Here is a 21,275-nt window from a genome sequence, read left to right as displayed (position 1 = left end):
GCCTTCAACAGTGTCAGACACGATAGGCTTTCCTGATGAGTTCTCCCCAGAGAGAAGCTCCCCATGTGTTGAGAAGCTGTGTTCTATTTCAGAACATTCTGAATGCGGCTTCCATCATACCATCTCCAAACACACCTCACATCTTCCAGATGTTTCTAATGGGTTTAAAAGTGCACCAGTCGAGACACCACGCCTGGAAGAACATCTACACACGAAAAGTTATTTAAACTTATTACACAACAGTTAGTTCCGACCAAGAAATTTGATTGAGCAAGAGGCATTCCATGAATGCTGATGAAGAGTATTACAGAACTTGGACTTTAAACTATATGTGTATCACTCCGCTTTACAGGTGTATTAACAATGGTTAATGTTATTAAGATGGTGTGTTTATATGTTGCTTGGCAACAGTTCAGTCCTAGTACAGTTGCGGCTCTATTTGTGTTGGCAGAGCCAAATCCATCATTAAATAAACAAACAAATTATAATCTATTGTTGCTTATGACTGTTAACCAGTAAATGGTGCAGAACTGTTGTATAAAAGCAATATCACACTCAAGGTTGTGTTGTTGTACTGAATATCAGCACGGCTGTGATTATCTTCGGCACTCGGCCTACGGCCTCGTCCGTACGACTGAATCGCAGCCGTGCTGATATTCAATACAACAGCACTCCCTCTCGTGTGATTTTGCTTGAATAAATTATGTTTTGGTCATTAGTTCACAAAAATAGTTCAGTAAAAGTGTTTCATTACGTTGACATTGAAAGAGTAAGAATCCCAAAATTGTATTCGTTAATGAAGATGTTAAAATAACAGAGCCAAAACTAATTGTCTAAGTATGTAAAACATCACAACAATCCTCGAATTTGATCAAAGATCAATATTCATGATATTTTTTTTACCTTTTAAAGTAAGTAAGTACAAATCAAGGATGAGTATTGTAACTTTAAAACAAAGCCCAAAGTATGTCCAGCGAAACACACGCACAACTTTTGGGAAGCGATAACTCAGCAAAAATAGCAAAATGAACAATGACAGTTATGGACAACAACACACCGTGGGCCCTTTGTGTGTTAACCCTTTCAGCCAGCCTTTGTGCCCTGGGTCCCTCTATAGCAGACCAGGCCGCTCGCTGGGGCCTCCCCGCCCAGGTGCTGGCTCAGGGGGTTTCGTCGCAGAGGGAAACAGGGGGACAGTGGGACGGGCCCTCTGGTCGAGAGCTATAAAAACCAATCCTCCGGCCAGGTAGAGTCAGTTCAGCTCCAGCTAAACCCCAAGCCCCCACCAGCCACCGCAGCGACCACGCAAACCCGACGACCGACCATGTCTTCCGGCAACAGCATGAGCAGAATCACCTTCTACGAGGACAGGAACTTCCAGGGCCGGTCCTACGAGTGCAGCAGCGACTGTGCTGACATGTCCTCCTACCTGAGCAGGTGCCACTCCTGCAGGGTGGAGCGCGGCTGCTTCATGGTCTACGACCGCTCCAACTTCATGGGCAACCAGTACTTCATGAAGAGGGGAGAGTACTCCGACTACATGAGCATGATGGGCATGAGCGACTGCATCAAGTCCGTCCGCATGATCCCCATGGTAAGCACAGCTCTAAGCTAACTGCATGATCCCCGTGGTAAGCGCAGCGCTAAGCTAACTGCATGATCCCCGTGGTAAGCGCAGCGCTAAGCTAACTGCATGATCCCCGTGGTAAGCACAGCGCTAAGCTAACTGCATGATCCCCGTGGTAAGCACAGCGCTAAGCTAACTGCATGATCCCCGTGGTAAGCACAGCGCTAAGCTAACTGCATGATCCCCATGGTAAGGGTTAGGGTTAGGGTTAGGGTTAGGGTTAGGGTTAGGGTTAGGGTTAGGGTTAGGGCCAGACTGACATGACCCCCATGGTAAGGCCAGACTGCTCTCTCTTTCTAACATGAACTGTATATGTTGAGAGAGGGTAGGATCGTCTAGTAGTAGTAGTAGTAAGGGGGCTTGACTCCCAGCTTAAGCATCCCTGAGTATCCGTGAATTGTATCTGAGTTATTTTGATAGAAGTGAGGTAAAGAGTCTCATCGGCTTCCCCTCTCTGTCCTCTCTCTTCTCGCCTTACAGCACAGGGGCAACTACAGGATGAACATCTACGAGAGGGAGAACTTTGGCGGCCAGATGCACGAGCTGATGGACGACTGTGAGAACGTTATGGACCGCTACCGCATGTCCAACTGCATGTCCTGCAACGTGATGGACGGCCACTGGCTGATGTACGAGCAGCCAATGTACAGGGGCAGGATGATGTACATGAGGCCCGGAGAGTACAGGAACTTCATGAACCAGGGCATGAACGGCATGAAGTTCATGAGCATGAGGCGCATCAACGACTCTTACTACTAGACCAGCAGACCTCCAGTCTCTTCCATGAGGTCATCAACGACTCCAGCAGACCTTCTGTCTCCCCCATGAGGTTCTAGACCACTACTTTTCCTGACCAATCAAGCCCTTATCAATGAAACCAAATAAAAGCTATTCTTGACACTAATGTTTGTTGTGGGAAATCGATCTCTGTGTGTTGCGGTGGTGAACATGAATGTGTGAACGCTGTTACTGCTACAGGATAGTGTAGTGGCTACTGGCTAGAGTGTTTGAGTCCCAGCTGAAAGGTTCATATGTTTGATTCCCAATGTCCACATAGGCCTTTGTAAGATGCCTAACCCCAAACTCCTACTTTGGCTTTAGAGAAATGCATCTGCTAAATGACTACATATGATAATGGCCCACTGCTGCACTGGGATACAAATCAAGTCAATACCAAGGTCTCCCCACAACAACACAATCAGTAATACGACTAGAAGTCAATCTAGGAATCCAACAATATAGCTACCATAAAAATCCATAGTGCAGATTAAACATCCTTTCCTTGTTGTTTTCAGTTTGGATCTCCATACGTTGGCTATGAAGCACAGATGAGGGCCTTTAGCCACGCAACCAAAACTATGACACAACTTGATTGGACCACCACTAATGGATGAACACACAAATGGTTTGCTTTGAGAGCAATGTGTATAGTTTGTACTTCAATGTCCATTGGATCAATGAATAAATCCACCACAGGGCTCTATTCAGTTGCGTCAACGTTTGAGAGGGAAGTCAATTACTTTTTAATGGAGTTTACTTTCTGGACCATTAAGCTAATTAAGCTTTCAGAGTCAGACAAAGAAGATAAACAGAGGCAGAACCTTAAGATTCATGAGGTACACAACACATTGCAATGTAAAGCCTGGCCCAACAGCGCAGGGTACAAGACTACAAAACCATTTAAAAGCACCACATTCCATCCGTAAGTCTCTGAAGTGAGTGAAGAAGGTGAGATTGGTCAGTCTCAAGTCTCTTTGGAGCTCAGTCTCGGTCAACAGGGTTGAATAGGGCAAAGAAAGAACCCTGACTTCCCCCACTGCTGGCCCCACAGCTGGCCTCCATCTACCTGCCCACCGGTCTGGAGTTGCGGATCGTGTCCCAGACCAACCGGGGAAGCAGCTCCTCTGGGGGTTTGAACCTTTTTGAATGGAGTTGTCGACCTCGGTGACAGAGGGTGACTAAGGTGTTTTAAAGACTGGCGGCCCAGTCACCCTAACGACTGCCTTAGAATGACTAAGGTGTTTTAAAGACTGGCGGCCCAGTCACCCTAACGACTGCCTTAGAATGACTAAGGCGTTTTAAAGACTGGAGGCCCAGTCACCCTAACGACTGCCTTAGAATGACTAAGGTGTTTTAAAGACTGGAGGCCCAGTCACCCTAACGACTGCCTTAGAATGACTAAGGTGTTTTAAAGACTGGAGGCCCAGTCACCCTAACGACTGCCTTAGAATGACTAAGGTGTTTTAAAGACTGCCGGCCAGGTCACCCTAACGACTGCCTTAGAATGACTAAGGTGTTTTAAAGACTGCCGGCCAGGTCACCCTAACGACTGCCTTAGAATGACTAAGGAGTTTTAAAGACTGGAGGCCCAGTCACCCTAACGACTGCCTTAGAATGACTAAGGAGTTTTAAAGACTGGCGGCCCAGTTACCCTAATGACTGCCTTAGGGAGGCAAGGCCAGCACCATAAATAGACTGGGGGCTACGGCGGCTTAGGGATGTTTACATAGCCCTACCCCTAACCCTGACCCTAGCCCCCAAAGCATCAGAGAGCTTGCTCAAGGGCAGCTCTTACGGAACCCTTTTAGACAGAATGAGCTCAATAATAGTTCTAACAAACGTGTAGCTCAGCAGCTACCCTGAGATATGGGCCAAACTCAAATATTACCGCGGCAAAAGGAAGCAGTGCAAACAAGAAGCTGAATAATACAAGACAGCTGAATATCCCCGTGGCTTGTACCAATACCACTTCTACTACTTTTTTTCAAGTGCTTATATTTACTTTTCTTGTATTGTTGCTGCTATTTGCCTGGTGAAGAAACAAGCCTACGATTTTTACTTGTGTGTACACGTACAATAAGATTGAATAAACGTGATTCTGATTCTGTTGGGGTCCCCTGTGAGGACTGGACCCTTTAACTGGACCCTGTTGGGGTCCTCGCTCTCTCTCTCTCTCTCTCTCATTACTGTTTAAAGGCCCTTAGCGATGACCTGGTGATGCAGCAACTGTGAGGCTCTGGTTCGGGGGGGGGGACAGGGGCTGGGGGCCGGAGGAGCCGCCAGTCAGGGGCCCCCGGAGAGGGAGGGAGAGAGAGAGAGAGAAAGAGAAAGAGAGAGAGAGAGAGAGAGAGAGAGAGAGAGAGAGGGGGGGGTGAGGGGGAACGGCCATCTGCCAAGTGTCTCCCCACGTTGACTCTGCCCATTGAGGCCCTGATGAAGCCTGACGCGCGGACAAAGGGCCGGCGTGACGCAAAGGAATCTGTGCAACAGGGTCCGTTGATTTGTAGCCGAGCACATTGTCCCTCGCTGGCTCTTTTACACACTTTCTCTCTTTTCACCTCTCTCTCGCGCACATGCACACACTCACACTTTCACACACACACTGCACAAACACGCACACACACCCTCTCTTGCACACAGACGCACATTCTGTCTCTTGTCTCTCACTCTCCCTTCCTGGAGAAATAAAAGTTCAGATGTTGAGTCTGTCTGAAAGGAGAGAGAGACCAGTTAGAGACTATCTGAGAGAGAATAGAGAGAGACGGTCAGAGACCAGAGAGACGGTCTGTGTTCTAGTGTTCTAGAGCTTAATTTCTAGTGTTCTAAAGTTCTAGAGTTCTACTGTTCTAGATATCTAGTGTTCTAGAGTTATGCAGTTCTCGTGTTTTAGTGTTCTAGAGTTCTACTGCCTGATTTTGGCAAAAACAGACAAGTTGTCTCTTCTTGAAAACAAAAACATTGATTTGTTACGCTTTTGTCCACTGACTAAAAAGAGTGCCATGTCCTTTTTTCCGTCTCTTTACTTCAATACTCCTTCAGTCCTGACCGCCGATCCATTGTTGATGACGAGCAGTCAGCCACAAGTTTGTAACTTTATTTACTTTTCCAAATCGAACAGTCATAAAGGTGGTACTGAAAATGGACCAACCTAAATACCACGACACATCTAAACAACGCAACACAAGTCCTGCTACACGCAAGTACACACCACCGCTACACACAATTACACACCACTAGACTACTTCCGCTACACACAAACACACACCACTACACTTCTCCTGCTGAACACAAGTACACACCACTACACTTCTCCTGCTACACAAAAGTACACACTACTGTAGAACCACTTTTTTTCAATTATTCAATGCATGGAAAGTCGTTGGGACACTTTTGTTTGAATAACAACACGTTCAGAACCCTGGGGGGGGGGGAATCAAATCTCAACAGCTCAGGGTAAGGGCTCCAGCTCCCAGGAGGGCTGAGAGCAGGCTGGAGCTGGTTTAGAGGAGAGCCGGTTCAGAGCCCAGTTCAACCAGTGTTGGGTGGCAGGCACACACATATCCCCAAACACACACACACACACACACTCACACACATACACACACTCACACGCAAACACACACACACGTGAACACAAACAAACACACACACACACACACACACACACACACACACGTATACACACACACACACACACACACACACACACACACACACACACACACACACACACGTTTTGAGGAGCCTTTGTCTCCGAGCCTCTGTCCCCCTGTTGCCATGGCACAGAGTCTGACGAACTGGAAAAGCTTGTTGGGGAAAGAAGAGAAAGGGAAGGAGAGATGGAATATCAGACCGCTGCCCCCCCGGGGTCATGGGGGAGGGGAGGAGAGGAGGGGGGGGGGGGGGGAGGTCCCTCCAATGCAGCATTATTCAGAAGCAGAGCAGGTGTGAACTACTGGAGGAACAGAGGAATCTGGTAGAAGAAGAATCCAGTTTCACATGCTGCTGTGTTAGCAGTGATGCCGCCAGACAGCTGCGGGCAGTGTGTGGTGTGTGGTGTGTGTGTGTGTGTGTGTGTGTGTGTCTGTTTCTGTGTGTGTGTGTTTCTGTGTGTGTGTGTGTGTGTGTGTGTGTTTCTCTGTGTGCGTGTTTGTTTGTCAAGCAGTGATAAGGGAAGCACCGTGCTCGAGGTCGATGTCTTGATAGAACTGGGACTGCTCTAAAGCCTATTCAGCATTCCTGAAACAAAGGTTTCTCTGTCAAACTTCTTCCAGTTCTTCAGATCGTCCTACGACACAACTACTGCATCCCTTCCAATATACATAGATCCCAAAGGTTCAGTGATGCAGGCACTCAATACACAAGGTTTACAGGGAACCTTGGAACCTGTGCACCCAGTGTTAAAACCAGTGTGCCCACTACTGCTGTATCTTCCTCTACTAACTGGAACACAGAAAGAATAGGAAATCGATAAAGAACTCTGTTTCCTTGTCTGTGATGATTAGGCCGTATTTCTTCCCAAGAATACAAAGCAGCCGCTGGCACCTCGTTGCTGCCGTTCATAATACTGCTGCTCTAGTCTCTAGTCTCTCAAACACAAGGGTGTGTCCTCAGTGGGCGATGGAACCAGCAACCAGACATTGATTTACATGAAGGTCCTCTAGATTGCCACTTTAAGCTTTACCTGATTATACCAGCTTCAGGCTGTCATCATCTCTATTAACTCCTACCTAAAGTCAGCCTGAGCACCCTTAGCCAGAACATCTGATCTGAATGTATCTTAAACTTAATATATAACCTAACCGGCTTCAGCCCTAGGACCTAGCGTAATATGTCCAACCCGTCAGTGGAGGTCCGACGGGTTCCCCCTGGTGATAGCTAGGGGGGTCCAGAGCCGCCTCAGACCACCGCAGCGGGGGTCCAGAGAGTAGCTTCTGGAAGCTTCCATTGGTCGTTGAGCTGCTGCATACAACAACACACCAGCTGCGTAATAAACCTCGGAAATACAGTGAGGAGGAGCTGGTAGAACGCAGTGTGAAGCCCACTCCCCCCAGAGTGGTAGCTGGGTCGTCTCCCCGGGTCTCTGCTGAGACCTACTGCCCTCACCCGGGGGGGGGGGGGGAGAAAGGGAGGTTGGGAGTAGAGGGTGAGTCAACACAGCGGGGGGGAGGGGGGTGTTAAAAGTGGTAAAACAGCATAAAGTGGGCGGAGCCACAGGGGTGACGCTCTGCTGAAGACCAAAGATAGGAGGGCACTACTACTACTACCACCACTACTACTACTACTATACTACTACCACCACTACCACCACTACTACTACTACCACCACTACTACTACTACCACCACTACTACTACTACTATACTACTACTACCACTACCACCACTACTACTACTACCACCACCACTACTACTGCTACTATACTACTACTACCACTACCACCACTACTACTACTACCACCACTACTACTACTACCACTACTACTACTATACTACTACTACTACCACCACTACTACTACCACTACTACTACTACTACCACTACTACTACTACCACCACTACTACTACTACCACCACTACTACTACCACTACTAATACCACCACTACTACTACTACTATACTACTACTACCACTACCACCACTACTACTACTACTATACTACTACAACCACTACCACCACTACTACTACTACCACCACTACTACTACCACTACTAATACCACCACTACTACTACTACTATACAACTACTACCACTACCACCACTACTACTACTACTATACTACTACTACCACCACTACCACTACTACCACTACTATACTACTACTACCACTACCACTACTACCACTACTACTACTACTACTACTACCACCACTACCACTACTACCACTACTATACTACTACTACCACTACCACTACTACCACTACTACTACTACTATACTACTACTACCACCACTACCACTACTACCACTACTACTACTACTATACTACTACCACTACTACTACTACTACCACTACTACTACTACCACTACCACCACTACTACCAACACTACTAGTGGGTTAGCCAACTTGCCTCAAACCCTGTGGATGTGTTCGTTTTTGTTGTTGTTGTTGTTGTTGTTGGGGGCGGGGGGGGGGTGTTACCAATATCAAATGCAAAGGATAATTTTTAACAAACATGTACAATTTAAAAAATATATGTTTTCATAAATGAATTTAGGTTGTTTGTTCTACACATTTGCTCATATTTATTTGAAAAAACGTTTTATTTAAAAACGTTTTACTTATTTAAAAAAAGGTAAATTAAAATGTTTCACTCTAGAGTACGTTCAATACTGTGGACAGACAAGTGTACCACTTCTGTTCATCACATTCCTTTTAAAGCTCAGATCAACACACCATGAGCATGTGTAGCTGATAAGGAAAATCTTGCGTTTATCGAAGTCCCCCTGGCAGCCCAGCCACAGCGCTAATTTATTACGCAGCTAACAGTTGCCCGAAAGAAAAACACGTTACAAATGATGAATTAATATCCAGCCGGTCTCCAATTGTTCCTCAGCGGGTGCAGATGTTTTGGCCTTCCATTGAGAGAGATAAAATGATTAAAGTGACTGGAGGGCCAAACAGTGCTGTTGGAAGTATTTACTGTGGTAAACATTCACTTTAAGCATTACAGGTTCATTATGGGATTATTTATCTAGATTTGTTGGGTTATATAGTTTCATAAACATACATTTTATGTTGTATCTTAACTTGAAACAGCTTTTCCATTCTTGGTTTGTCTTTATTTACAGTTTATATAGCCTACACATTAATCGAAGATTATCAGTAGACTTGGATGCATGCACATATTTTGCAAAACCACTCCGCAAATTCTAAACAACGCCAAAAATGTTATGAAAAAAGACAGAAATAGTGATGTCTTCGGCAGGGGAAACACAGAAGTGGTCAACCAAACCCTAACCTGGGTTTGGTTGACCACTTCTGTAAGTATCATAGCCCAACCCTAACCTCGGGGTATATTTACCTCACCCTAACAGTGAGTACAACAGTGAGCTATCAGTCACTCCAGGAGACGTGAGCCTTCAGTCCAAACAACACATCTGCACGCACACACACAGCCCCAATCTCTTGTGTCAGCAAAAGCCAGAATGACTTCCCAATGGAGGAAACATGCAGAGCAGCCAATCTAAGACTAGGGGTCAGGACCCGATCCCATCCAAGGGAGAAAAGCAGCCGCAGACCGAGAGCGGAGCACACCCCTCCACCCTTTAGAGGGTCCTGCTTTCAAAGGACATGCAAATGAGGGTGTGGAGCAGGAATGGGTCCTGGCTGAAAAGCTGTGTGTGTGTGTGTGTGTGTGTGTGTGTGTGTGTGTGTGTGTGTGTGTGTGTGCGTGTGCGTGTGCGTGTGTGCGTGCGTGAGTGTGTGGGGAGGTTTTGCTTTACTTTTAGTCCTCAATAGTTTGAGCACAAAGAGGAGTGTGATGATTGTCATCACTAGCGGCCAATGGGAGAGGTTTATTCCACCAATAAAGACATGGCTAGGTCAGGAGAGGTTAGATTAGGAGAAGGTTAGGTTACAATTTAAATCCATGAACAATGAACAAGCCTTTTTATGTATAACATGTTTATGATATTGGGTTCTAAATAACATGTTTATGATATTCTTCATCAATCAACCAATTCATGCCTTTATTCTGGGGAAAAGACAACTAGTTAACTAGTGTTAACTGGTATTGGAATAAACCGGTATCAACTGGAATTAACTGGTATAACCTGGTATTGGAATGAAATGGTATGAACTGGAATTAACTGGTATGAACCCAAATGACTTAGTATTATCCCGCCTCCTATGGAAATGGTTTCCCCTACCATGACCTGAGGTGGTGGGGTCTCTGTGACCTCACTCATCAGTCCAAAGTAAAAGCTGCTCCCTGGGAGCAGGTTGGGGCTGAATGTTTGTGGCCGGCAGAGAGTGAGCCGATATGCAAACTGCTGGGAGCTAGCATCGATGAATCATAGATTTACAGTCCATGCAAAGAAGCCACAGCTTTAACTCCTAAATCCACCAAGACCCAAAGCCAGGTCTGATCTAACACATAACTGAACGCCCTTAGGTCCTAACACATAACTGAACGCCCTTAGGTCCTAACACACAACTGAACGCCATTAGGTCCTAACACACAACTGAACGCCCTTAGGTCCTAACACACAACTGAACGCCCTTAGGTCCTAACACACAACTGAACGCCCTTAGGTCCTAACACACAACTGAACGCCCTTAGGTCCTAACACACAACTGAACGCCCTTAGGTCCTAACACACAACTGAACGCCCTTAGGTCCTAACACACAACTGAATGCCATTAGGTCCTAACACACAACTGAATGCCCCTTCAGTCTCCCCCCTTCAGTCTCCCCCTACAGTCTCCCCCTTCAGTCTCCCCCTACAGTCTCCCCCTACAGTCTCCCCCTACAGTCTCACCCCTTCAGTCTCCCCCCTTCAGTCTCCCCCCTTCAGACTCCCCCCTCAGTCTCCCCCTTCAGTCTCCCCCCTTATTCTCCCCTACAGTCTCACCCTACAGTCTCCCCCCTTCAGTCTCCCCCCTTCATTCTCCCCCCATTCAGTCTCCCCCTTCATTCTCCCCCTTTCATTCTCCCCCTTCAGTCTCCCGCTTAAGGCTGACAGCCTTTAGATCTCATGTTTAGTTCATCATATTCTCTTCATATTGAGATAACCCTAACACTAACACTAACCCTAACCCTAACCCTAACCTCACCCTAACCCTAACCTCTTACCACCTAACCACCACACACACACACACACACACGCACGCACGCACACACACACACACTAAAGGGCCAACTGGCATCGAACGCCCACCCCCTACACCATCCCTCGCAGACGGAGAGCAGGGAGGGGGCAGGTGGAGAATGACAACATGAGGGAGGTGAGAGCATGAGGTGTGTACTAGTTGTGTACTACTAGTTGGGAAGAAAGGTAGAAGAAGCTAAGCGATGTACGGAAGCATGATCAGCTTTGAAGAGCAAACCACTGTACGCTGAACTATTAAAAAAGGCAAATTAACAATGATGTTTCAGGGCGGGGCTAAGAAACAGAACCGGTTGTGGAAGCTTCTGGAAGGTAGGACTAATACCGCCTAAAGCGAGAAAATCAGTCTCTGGTCCTCGGTCAGGGTTAGGGTTAGGGTTAGTGTTAGGGCCAGCAGGCGACCAGAAGAGGAGAGTGGAGGAGGAAGAGGAGGAAGACGAGGTGAGAGGGGGGGCCAGCTTCCTGTCGCTTTAATCAACTACTTCCTTCCCCTCTGTCAGGGGTCGACGCCTCAACGGGACCCACACCATCTCCATGATGACAACAACTCCAGGTGCATCTTTTACCGAGCTAGCTTGGCATAATGCTAACAAACAAGCTAGTTAATGTGACAGATGGAAAAAGGCTCCATGTTTTAATAAGGCCTATTAGCTGATCGTTATACACGTCGTTTGTGGTCGTTATACATACATTATATTATTATTATGTTTGAATGTTATACATGTCGTTTGGGTATTAGCTTAGAGAGGGCTACATTTGACTATAAGGTTAGAGAAGGCTAAGTTTAGGTATGAGGTTAGAAGGGGCTCAGTTTGGGTATAAGGTTAGAGATGGTTAGTTTAGGTATTAAGTAAAAGATGGTTTTCTATTGAAATCCAAGGCCTCATGGGAAACAATCAGCAATCAGCAAAATGCAAATATGTCCCAGCTGGCAGTTTGACTTTTCAGTCACTTCCTCAAAAGTGTGTGTGTGTGTGTGTGTGTGTGTGTGTGTGTGTGTGTGTGTGTGTGTGTGTGTGTGTGTTCACATTTAAACAATGACAACAAACGGTTGCCATGGCGGTCTGTGTTTCCATGGTGACGGATCTGATGGATCTCAGAAGCGTACCTTTTGTTGACCGTCTCTTGATGTCCACTGATAGAACTCTGGTTGAGTGGACTCACCTCCTCCTCCTCCTGCTCCTCCTCCTCCACCCTCCTGCTCCTCCACCCTCCTCCTCCTCCTGCTCCTGCTCCTCCTCCTCCATCGTCCTGCTCCTCCACAATCCACCTCCTCCCCCCCCCTCTCCCCCTCCTCTCTGCTCCCCCCTCCCCCTCTCTGCTCCCCCTTCCCCTCCTCCTCCTCCCCCCTCCCTCTCCTCCTCCTCTCTGCTCCCCTCTCCCCTCTCCCTCCTCCTCCCTCTCCCCCTCCCCCTCCTCCCCCCTCCTCCTCTCTGCTCCCTTCTCCCCTCCTCCTCCTCCCCCCCCCTCCCCCTCCTCCCCCCTCCCTCTCCTCCTCCTCTCTGCTCCCCTCTCCCCTCCCCTCCCCCCCTCCCCCCCTCCTCCTCCCCCCTCCCTCTCCCCTCTGCTCCCCCCTCCCCTTCCCCCTCCTCCTCCTCCTCCCCCCTCCCTCTCCCCCCTCTCCCCTCCCCCCCTCCTCCTCCTCCCCCCTCCCTCTCCCTCTCCTCCTCCTCTCTGCTCCCCTCTCCTCCTCCCCCCTCCTCCTCCCCCCTCCCTCTCCCTCTCCTCCTCCTCTCTGCTCCCCTCTCCTCCTCCTCCCCCCTCCCTCTACCCCTCCCCCTCCCCTCTGCTCCCTCCTCATCCTCCTCCTCCCCCCTCCCTCTCCCCTTCACCCTCCCCTCTGCTCCCTCCTCCTCCTCCTCCTCCTCCTCCCCCTCCCTCTCCCCCTCCCCCTCCTCTCTGCTCCCCCCTCCTCCTACTCCTCCCCCCTCCCTCTCCCCCTCCCCCTCCTCTCTGCTCCCCCCTCCTCCTACTCCTCCCCCCTCCCTCTCCCCCTCCCCCTCCTCTCTGCTCCCCTCTCCTCCTACTCCTCCCCCCTCCCTCTCCCCCTCCCCCTCCCCCTCCTCTCTGCTCCCCCCTCCTCCTGCTTCACTGCTTGAGAAGCAGGCATCAGAATCAAATGAATGATGTCATATTATTGTGGATCATATCAACATTCATGCAAACTAAATGCAAAAACAAATTGGTAATGCTACACTTTTATATGAATATATAATGTGTCTAAAAAAGGCAGTTTGTGTGTTATACTGTCCATTGGCATATTTCCCACTAGTTTCTTAACCCAGGCATTCCTCTGTCACATTAAGAACAACATAACAGCCGTTTACGTAACAGTCAGTTGAAGTCAGCCAGACCAATAAAGCTCTACCACTTCCACAATAAAGCAGAGGGTTTTTCTGCTGAGTACCAGTAACAGCTGTGGGCGTGGTCAGTGGGCGGGTTTGTGTTGTCTATGAGTGGGAAAACACCAGGTGCTGCTGGGCCATGGCGGCATGGAGCACACACATCATGCTGTCTGTCTGTCTGTCTGTCTGTCTGTCTGTCTGTCTGTCTGTCTGTCTCTCTCTCTCTCTCTCTCTCTCATCTCTCATCTCTCTCTTTCTAAGTTCCTGCTCAACATAACATAACACCTGCTAGAACCATGAACACAGTTACCACTGTTTTACGAAGCTTGGAGAGATCCAATAACCATGGTGGCAAAGTACCATCGAGAGACCACTTCCTGTCAGAAGAGGAAGTGCTTTCCTCTCCTTTTTTGCACAAACATATTCACCAGCGCAACGTCCGGCGGGGATCGGAACAGAAAGGACTCAATAGATGACAGCTCACTAGGGTTAGGGTTAGGCACTAACGAGTCCTCCTTTAATTAGGGTTAAGCTCTAAAGCAGTGGTCATCAACCTTCTTAAGCCCAAGATCCCTGACCTCAGCCTTGGTGAAAGCAAGATCTGCCTATCGAAAAAATGAGAGAAAAACACAGCCCAGATTTTACTTCAAACTTGAGGCTTTTTATTTGGCTAATTCATAGAAACAACGGAAATCAAGCCACTTAATAATAACAATAATAATAATAACTAACAAATCTGTGGCAGTCCTGCTATTCACTCAAGTCAGTGAGATGGCTGTGACTGTATACTGTCTGTGAGTGCCTTGAAGTTTGGCTCATAGCTACAGACAGCCAGTCTGAGACAGTCTGTGAGGTGTCTGTTAGTGAGGCGGCTCCTGTGCTCAGACAGAGGGAAGTGGATCCAAAGTAGGCACTTACTGGTAGTGCACATATTGTGAGGAGAGGAAGTTCTCTCTGCTGATCAGTCCCCGAAAGACACAATGTCCCTTGATGTGGCTTTCAGCTCTATGTCATTCTGCAAATCAACCATCTCCATGTCAACTCCAGCTGGCAAAGAAAATACTTGCTGCTACCTGCTCTACGTCATTGGGCAGGAATGGGATGGATACGAATGCTGCAATATTTTCAACGACGTATAGTATATGTATAGTCCCAGTATAACACTATATAACATGTATAGTCCCAGTATAACACTATATAACATGTATAGGACCAGTATAACACTATAGAACATGTATATTCCCAGTATAACCCTATATAACGTGTATATTCCCAGTATAACCATTTATAATATATATATTCCCAGTATAACCATTTATAATATATATAGTCTCAGTATAACCATTTATAATATGTGTAGTCCCAGTATAACACTATATAACATGTATAGTACCAGTACAACCATATATATCATATATAGTCCCACTATAACCGTATATAACATGGCTAGTCCCAGTATAACCCTATATAACATGTATGGTCCCAGTAAAACCCTATATAACTTGTATGGTCCCAGTATAACCCTACATAACATGTATAGTCCCAGTATAACCCTACATAACATGTATAGTCCCAGTATAAAATGTATGGTCCCAGTGTAACCCATATTAGTCCCAGTTTAACCCTATATAGCATGTATGGTCCCAGTATAACCCATATTACATGTATAGTCCCAGTATAACACTATAACATGTATGGTCCCAGTTTTCCCACTGCCAACACACAATCCCCCACACACTCAAACACAACAATGCACACACTCTATTAAGAGACCTAACTGCACATGTCAGCGTTCTACGGCCAGGGGTGTGTGTGTCTGAATAATCCTATTGATGGAACAATGTAACCCAAATCAGAATGCCTGAGATGTTGGATGATTTGATGTTTGGCCTAACGAGCAGTGGATTGTAGCTGAGTAGCATGGCTGTAGCTCCACTGAACAGAGAGAGAGAGAGAGAGAGAGAGAGAGAGAGAGAGAGAGAGAGAGAGAGAGAGAGAGAGAGAGAGAAAGACAGACATATGGATAGACAGAGACCGATTTAGAGACGTGTAAAGAGATAAGTTAATAGAGAGAGTGAGAGACAGATAGAGAGAGACAGATAGAGCCTGATAGAGGCAGCCAGCTAGTGTGTGTATGTGTATGTGTGCGTGTGTTTGTGGCGTTCCTGTGGTCTGATCCAGTGCTGAGGCAGCGATCCACTCATACAAAGACCTAATACACAGACACACACACACACAAGCGCAACCACCAACCAGCATGAATACCAACACACACACAATCAAACACAGACCAGCTAGACTCTCTCTCTGGTTTCAGAACTTGGAAAGAATTAATCCCAAATTGTCGAGAGAGAGACAGAGACAGAGAGACAGAGAGACAGACAGAGACGGAGAGAGGGGAGTTTGGGAGCTTCCAATCAACCTTCTTTTCAGTGATTTTTACATCCACACTGGACCTGTATGTGTGTGTGTGTAAAATTGTTTCTCTCCCTTTGTGTGTGTGTGTGAGAGAGAGAGAGAGAGAGAGAGAGAGAGAGAGAGAGAGAGAGAGAGAGAGAGAGAGAGAGAGAGAGAGAGAGAGAGAGAGAGAGAGAGAGAGAGAGAGAGAGAGAGAGAGAGAGAGAGAGAGAGAGAGAGAGAGAGAGAGAGAGAGATTGTGTCCTCCTCCACCAGGAATCTGCTGTCTATCAGTTCCAGGTGCCAGGCCCCCAGTGCTCAGAGGTCACCGCACACGTGCAAACAAACAAACACACACGAACATCGAAACATACCCACACAAGCATACATCCAAACAGACAAACACACACATGATGCCGGTAGAGACACACCCAACAATAGGGAGTGAGGGAGAGAGAGAGAGAGAGAGAGAGAGAGAGAGAGAGAGAGAGAGAGAGAGAAGGGTGGTGGTGAGGAGGGTGTAGAGAGGGTAGGGTGGTGCTGGTGAGGAGGAGAGCTGTAGTTATACAAGCGAGAGAAAGGCATCACCCTCTAAACTCTGGATTAGCCCGGAGAGACGATCATGTTTCGGCTAGTCTCTTTGTCGCGTCGCTGGGTGTTTGGTTCCTTTACCTTTTGTATGAGAAACAGTGGAGGAGGCGGAGGATGGGGGAGGAGGGTAGGAGTTGATGTCGTCTCGCCAATAATGGTTGAGTTGGGAGGGTTCCAACCCGGTGAACAATAAGCAGTGCTGAGCCGGTTAACGCCCTTAAACGGAACGGACAAACTTTCAGCGTTCAGGTCAGGTTAGGTTCTGAGGGCTAGGGTGATGTCATCACTTAGGGTTAGGGTGATGTCATCACTTAGGGTAATGATGTCATCACTTAGGGTTAGGTTGATGTCATCACTTAGGGTTAGGGTAATGTCATCGGTTAGGGTTAGGGTAATGTCATCGGTAAGGGTTAGGGTGATGTCATCGGTTAGGGTTAGGGTAATGTCATCGGTTAGGGTGATTTCATCGGTTAGGGTTAGGGTGATGTCATAGGTTAGAGTGAGGGTTATGTCATCGGTTAGGGTTAGGGTGATGTCATCGTTAGGGTTAGGGTGATGTCATCCGTTAGGGTTAGGGTGATGTCATCGGTAAGGGTGATGTCATTAGTTAGGGTTAGGGTGATGTCATCCGTTAGGGTGATGTCATTAGTTAAGGTTATGGTGATGTCATCGGTTAGGGTTAGGGTGATCTCATTAGTTAGGATTAGGGTGATGTCATCGGTTAGGGTTAGGGTGATGTCATCCGTTAGGGTGATGTCATTAGTTAGGGTTAGGGTGATGTCATTAGTTAGGGTTAGGGTGATGTCATCGGTTAGGGTTAGGGTGATGTCATCGGTTAGGGTTAGGGTGATGTCATCATTTAGAGTTAAAGTGATGTCCTCAGATAGGGTTCTGGGGACATCAGGGAGGCTGTTGACAACGTTGCTAGCTTGTTTGATTTGAAATGCAATGCCAAGCTCAATGAAGAGCAAATGCTCGTGACTCAAATTAAAATGGGTGTGTTTTTAAGACTATTTCCAAGTCAAAGAGGATCTTAGCACAAGACTAAATGCAAAGTAGTGATCACAAGGTCAATTTCCATTTCAAGGTTTCTTTGAACAGAGGTATGTCATCTTTATCTGGCTTCTGCTTAGAGCCACTTTAACATTTAAATAGGACTGCACCTAGCTGATGTGAAGGTCCTGCACTACCTGTCTTCCCCTCCTGCTGCTGAACCCACAGGGATCTCTGGGAAGTACAGAGCGGGAAAGAGAGAACAGGAAAGTGTCTAATCCATAGGGCACTGCAGGGAAACAAGTTGCTCATTCATAATATTTCTCTGTCTATATTGTTCAAAACAGCATTCCCCTTTTCATTCTTCAAACATACCCTTCATGAAGAACATCTTTTTACAAAGATGTTGGTAACATGATATAGAAGTTCACCTCTGCACACACAAGAGAAACCTCAGCTGAACACTCTAACCCTAACCCTAACCCTAGACGAGTGGGCAGGAAGTTACAGAACGCACCAGCTAACCTGCCACCCATCCGGTCTTCATTACAGGGAGGTAAGGTCACCCTCACCCTAAACCTTCTGCTGCAGGTGAAGTCCCACCATGAACACAAGATGGCTTCTAGACATTCCCCATTCCTAGTAGTAATCTATTATCTTATAATTTTCACTTGTTTCTAGAATAAATTTTTAAACTGCTTTGAATCCAAAAAGCTGCTCTATGAACATCGAGCAACTTGAGATGGCACCCTAACAGAGGGCACATAGCCCCTGCTTGATGTAGCGGGGTTTCGCAGGGTCAGGGTCACCTTTCTCCCCTCAGGGCAGTAGGGTCAGGGTTAGGGTCAGGGACAGGGTTAACCTTGCTTCCCGCCTGGCAGCATGGGAGGTGTGTTTCTACACCTGTGTGTTTCCAGTGGTAAACAAAGAAGACAATATTGTGTCAGTACATCGGTCTGGGCTTGGCGTGGAGGGGGTCCTGACGAGCCTGTTGTTACTCAGTGTTCAGAGAGCAGAGGGGGAGCAGGGCGTGGCAATCAAAAAAGTCACAGGTTGACTTCCCCGTGCAGATAAGGTGTGCCTTTGAGCCCAACAGGGAAGTCCTGTCTTCGTAGCTCGATGGGGTCAACAGAGAACGAACAGAAGGGTTTCATTAACAGTGGACAGGACTCATTTAGTATTTTTAATGGTCAGAAGTACTACCCATCGCCCGCCAGTGCTGGCCCAACCAAGACGGTCAAACAAATGTGTCATTGACAAGAGAAACTAGATATTTAGTTAGCATAACTTGAATTAACATGAATAGATAATTCGAAGGAATACATAACATTGTAACCTACACAAGTTAACACAGTGTTGCCATTGTAATGTTGGGGACAACGGATACTGGCAGGTCCACCCAGTTCCCTAAGGGGTTCATGTTGTTGGTACAGTCCACCCTGTCCGACCCCCCAGGGGTTGATGTTGGTACTGTCCACCCAGTTCCCTAAGGGGGTGATGCTGTTGGTACAGTCCACACAGTTCTGAACACTCAGGGGTTCATGTTGTTGGTACAGTCCATCCTGTCCTGAACCCTCAGGGGTTCATGTTGTTGGTACAGTCCACCCTGTCCTGAACCCTCAGTGGTTGATGTTGGTATAGTCCATCCTGTCCTTACCCCTCAGGGGGTGATATTGTTGGTACAGTCCATCCTGTCCTTACCCCTTCAGGGGGTGATATTGTTGGTACAGTCCGTCCTGTCCTTACCCCTCAGGGGTCGATGTTGGTACAGTCCACCCTGTCCTGACCCCTCAGGGGTTGATGTTGATACAGTCCATCCGGTCCTTACCTCTCAGGGGGTGATGTTGTTGGTACAGCCCCAATAAAGACATCAAGTCCTCAATTACAGGATCTGGTATCGATAAGCTATCTTAACATAATATCAGGTGTGACTTAGGGTTAGGGCATTCTGTCATTAAGCAGTGAAACAAAACCACAAGCTGTATTCTTTGGTATTAGTTGTATAGTTATCTAATTGTTAAGTGAGTAGCTTGATATATGCTATGTAGGTGGCTGTTGGTGATATGTTAATGTTAATATGTAGGCTATGCAACCGAAAATACCTTAGAAAAAACAGCTATTCTGAATGTTTTACGTCCAATGGAAAGAGAGGGGGAGCTGATTTTCTGGTCCCACAACATCCTGGTCACACGAGACAGGAACCGATAACCTTTCACCCCAGCCCTTGGACAGTCCCACTCGACGCAGGCTTTTCCGGTAGGATATCTCCCATGATGCAGTGCTTTCCCGCCCCACCGCAACCCTCCTTCCACCCAGTTCCAGATCATCAGCGGAGCTAGCGGCCACCGGTGAGTCACTAGAAGTGGCGTCAGATGATCTCAAATGGCGAGGTTGTGGTTTGTGAGCGGAGCGAGGGCCCCTGGCCAGGGCCCCTAGCCAGGGGCCCGCGCTCCGCTTACAAACCACAACCTCGCTTTGCATAACATTTGATAACAAAAAGAAAAAATGCCAAGCCTCCAGGTGGAGGCCGGCGGCCCGGCCCTCTGTAGTCTCTGTCAACGCGCTGCATTTGAATTGCAAACGGGACGCGAGCCCGGGTTCACCAAACAGCCCTGAAACAACACACTCCCCTTAGACACACTCATCCTGGTGCACACACACACACACACACACACATACATGCACAAAACAGCCAACTTGCCTGCAACAACACACTCCCCTAAGACACACACACACACGCATGCTTGCATGAACCCCTGCACACGTCACAATTTCAGGTGACAAGCAAACCGACACACACACACGCATGTACACACACCCACGGACGCATGTACGCACACCCATGTAGGGACAAACTCGTACGCTACCCCACAGATGCACAAACGCATGGCCATCCACCAATCTATCACCACACACACTATGCTAGACCGAAGGCATACAAACACGCCACGCACCAAACACAGCTCAACCACCATTCGACAGTTAGGTCAGGGGCAGTAAACCGGGCCTCCGCATCATCCGACCTTTGACCCTATAACTCTGGGGCACACATTTCCTCTTCAGTGGAAAATCAAACGTTTTCTTTAGTTTAATGATTTGCAATCAACCGATTTCTGTGGCCCACCTTCCAACGGAAGAGTTTCCAAAACGTTCAGGGAAAAATGATATTGAATATTAACAGGACAAATGAACTAACATGGTTTCATTGTGTGATGTCTTAGGAAACTGATTGAATCGTAAACTATATTTATATGGACACCTGTGAGTTAATGATTATCTCATATATCTTGTTGGGGACAGAAGAGTGCTGATAATGATTAACCGGACTCCCAGCCGGTTGTAAATTACATTCATTAAACCAATCCTTGTTTTTTCTGGCATATATATAGTCACAGAACGTGCCCTTATGAAACAGACGATGGACCTTCAGCAGAGTGTAAAGACCCTGCTCTCTCTCGTTGGGAATCTTGGCCTTAATCTGCCGTTCACCAGCGGTGCTTTGGTTCCCCTGTCTGATAATTGAATCAATGCTTTGCCTTTGTATAATCCAGACTGCAAAGAGCTGATATAGTGCGCAGTCAGGAGTAGGCGACACATCCAACACAAAACCGCCAAGACCCCAGCCGCCAACATCGCCATGGAAACACACACACACACACACACGGCCATGTGTTGAGATGAAAGTGATTGACTATCGTACATCTGAGTAGG

The 21,275-nt window shown here is 47.4% G+C and overlaps 1 protein-coding gene across 1 annotated transcript; it reads left to right on the top strand.

The window, feature by feature from the left end:
• Positions 1 to 1,324: 1,324 nt before the first annotated feature.
• LOC307087964 (gamma-crystallin M2-like) lies at positions 1,325 to 2,386 on the top strand (the record flags this gene model as incomplete). The annotated part of the gene is made up of 2 exons (XM_079753677.1): positions 1,325 to 1,594; positions 2,108 to 2,386. 2 exons carry the CDS (start codon positions 1,325 to 1,327, stop codon positions 2,384 to 2,386), a joined length of 549 nt encoding a protein of 182 aa, XP_079609803.1.
• Between the last annotated feature and the right edge of the window lie 18,889 nt (positions 2,387 to 21,275).

This window comes from Pollachius pollachius (genome assembly GCF_949987615.1).
Source record: "Pollachius pollachius genome assembly, chromosome: 16".
NCBI lineage: Eukaryota > Metazoa > Chordata > Actinopteri > Gadiformes > Gadidae > Pollachius > Pollachius pollachius.
Note: the sequence above shows the minus strand (reverse complement) of the source record. Positions and strands in the feature narration are given on the sequence as shown.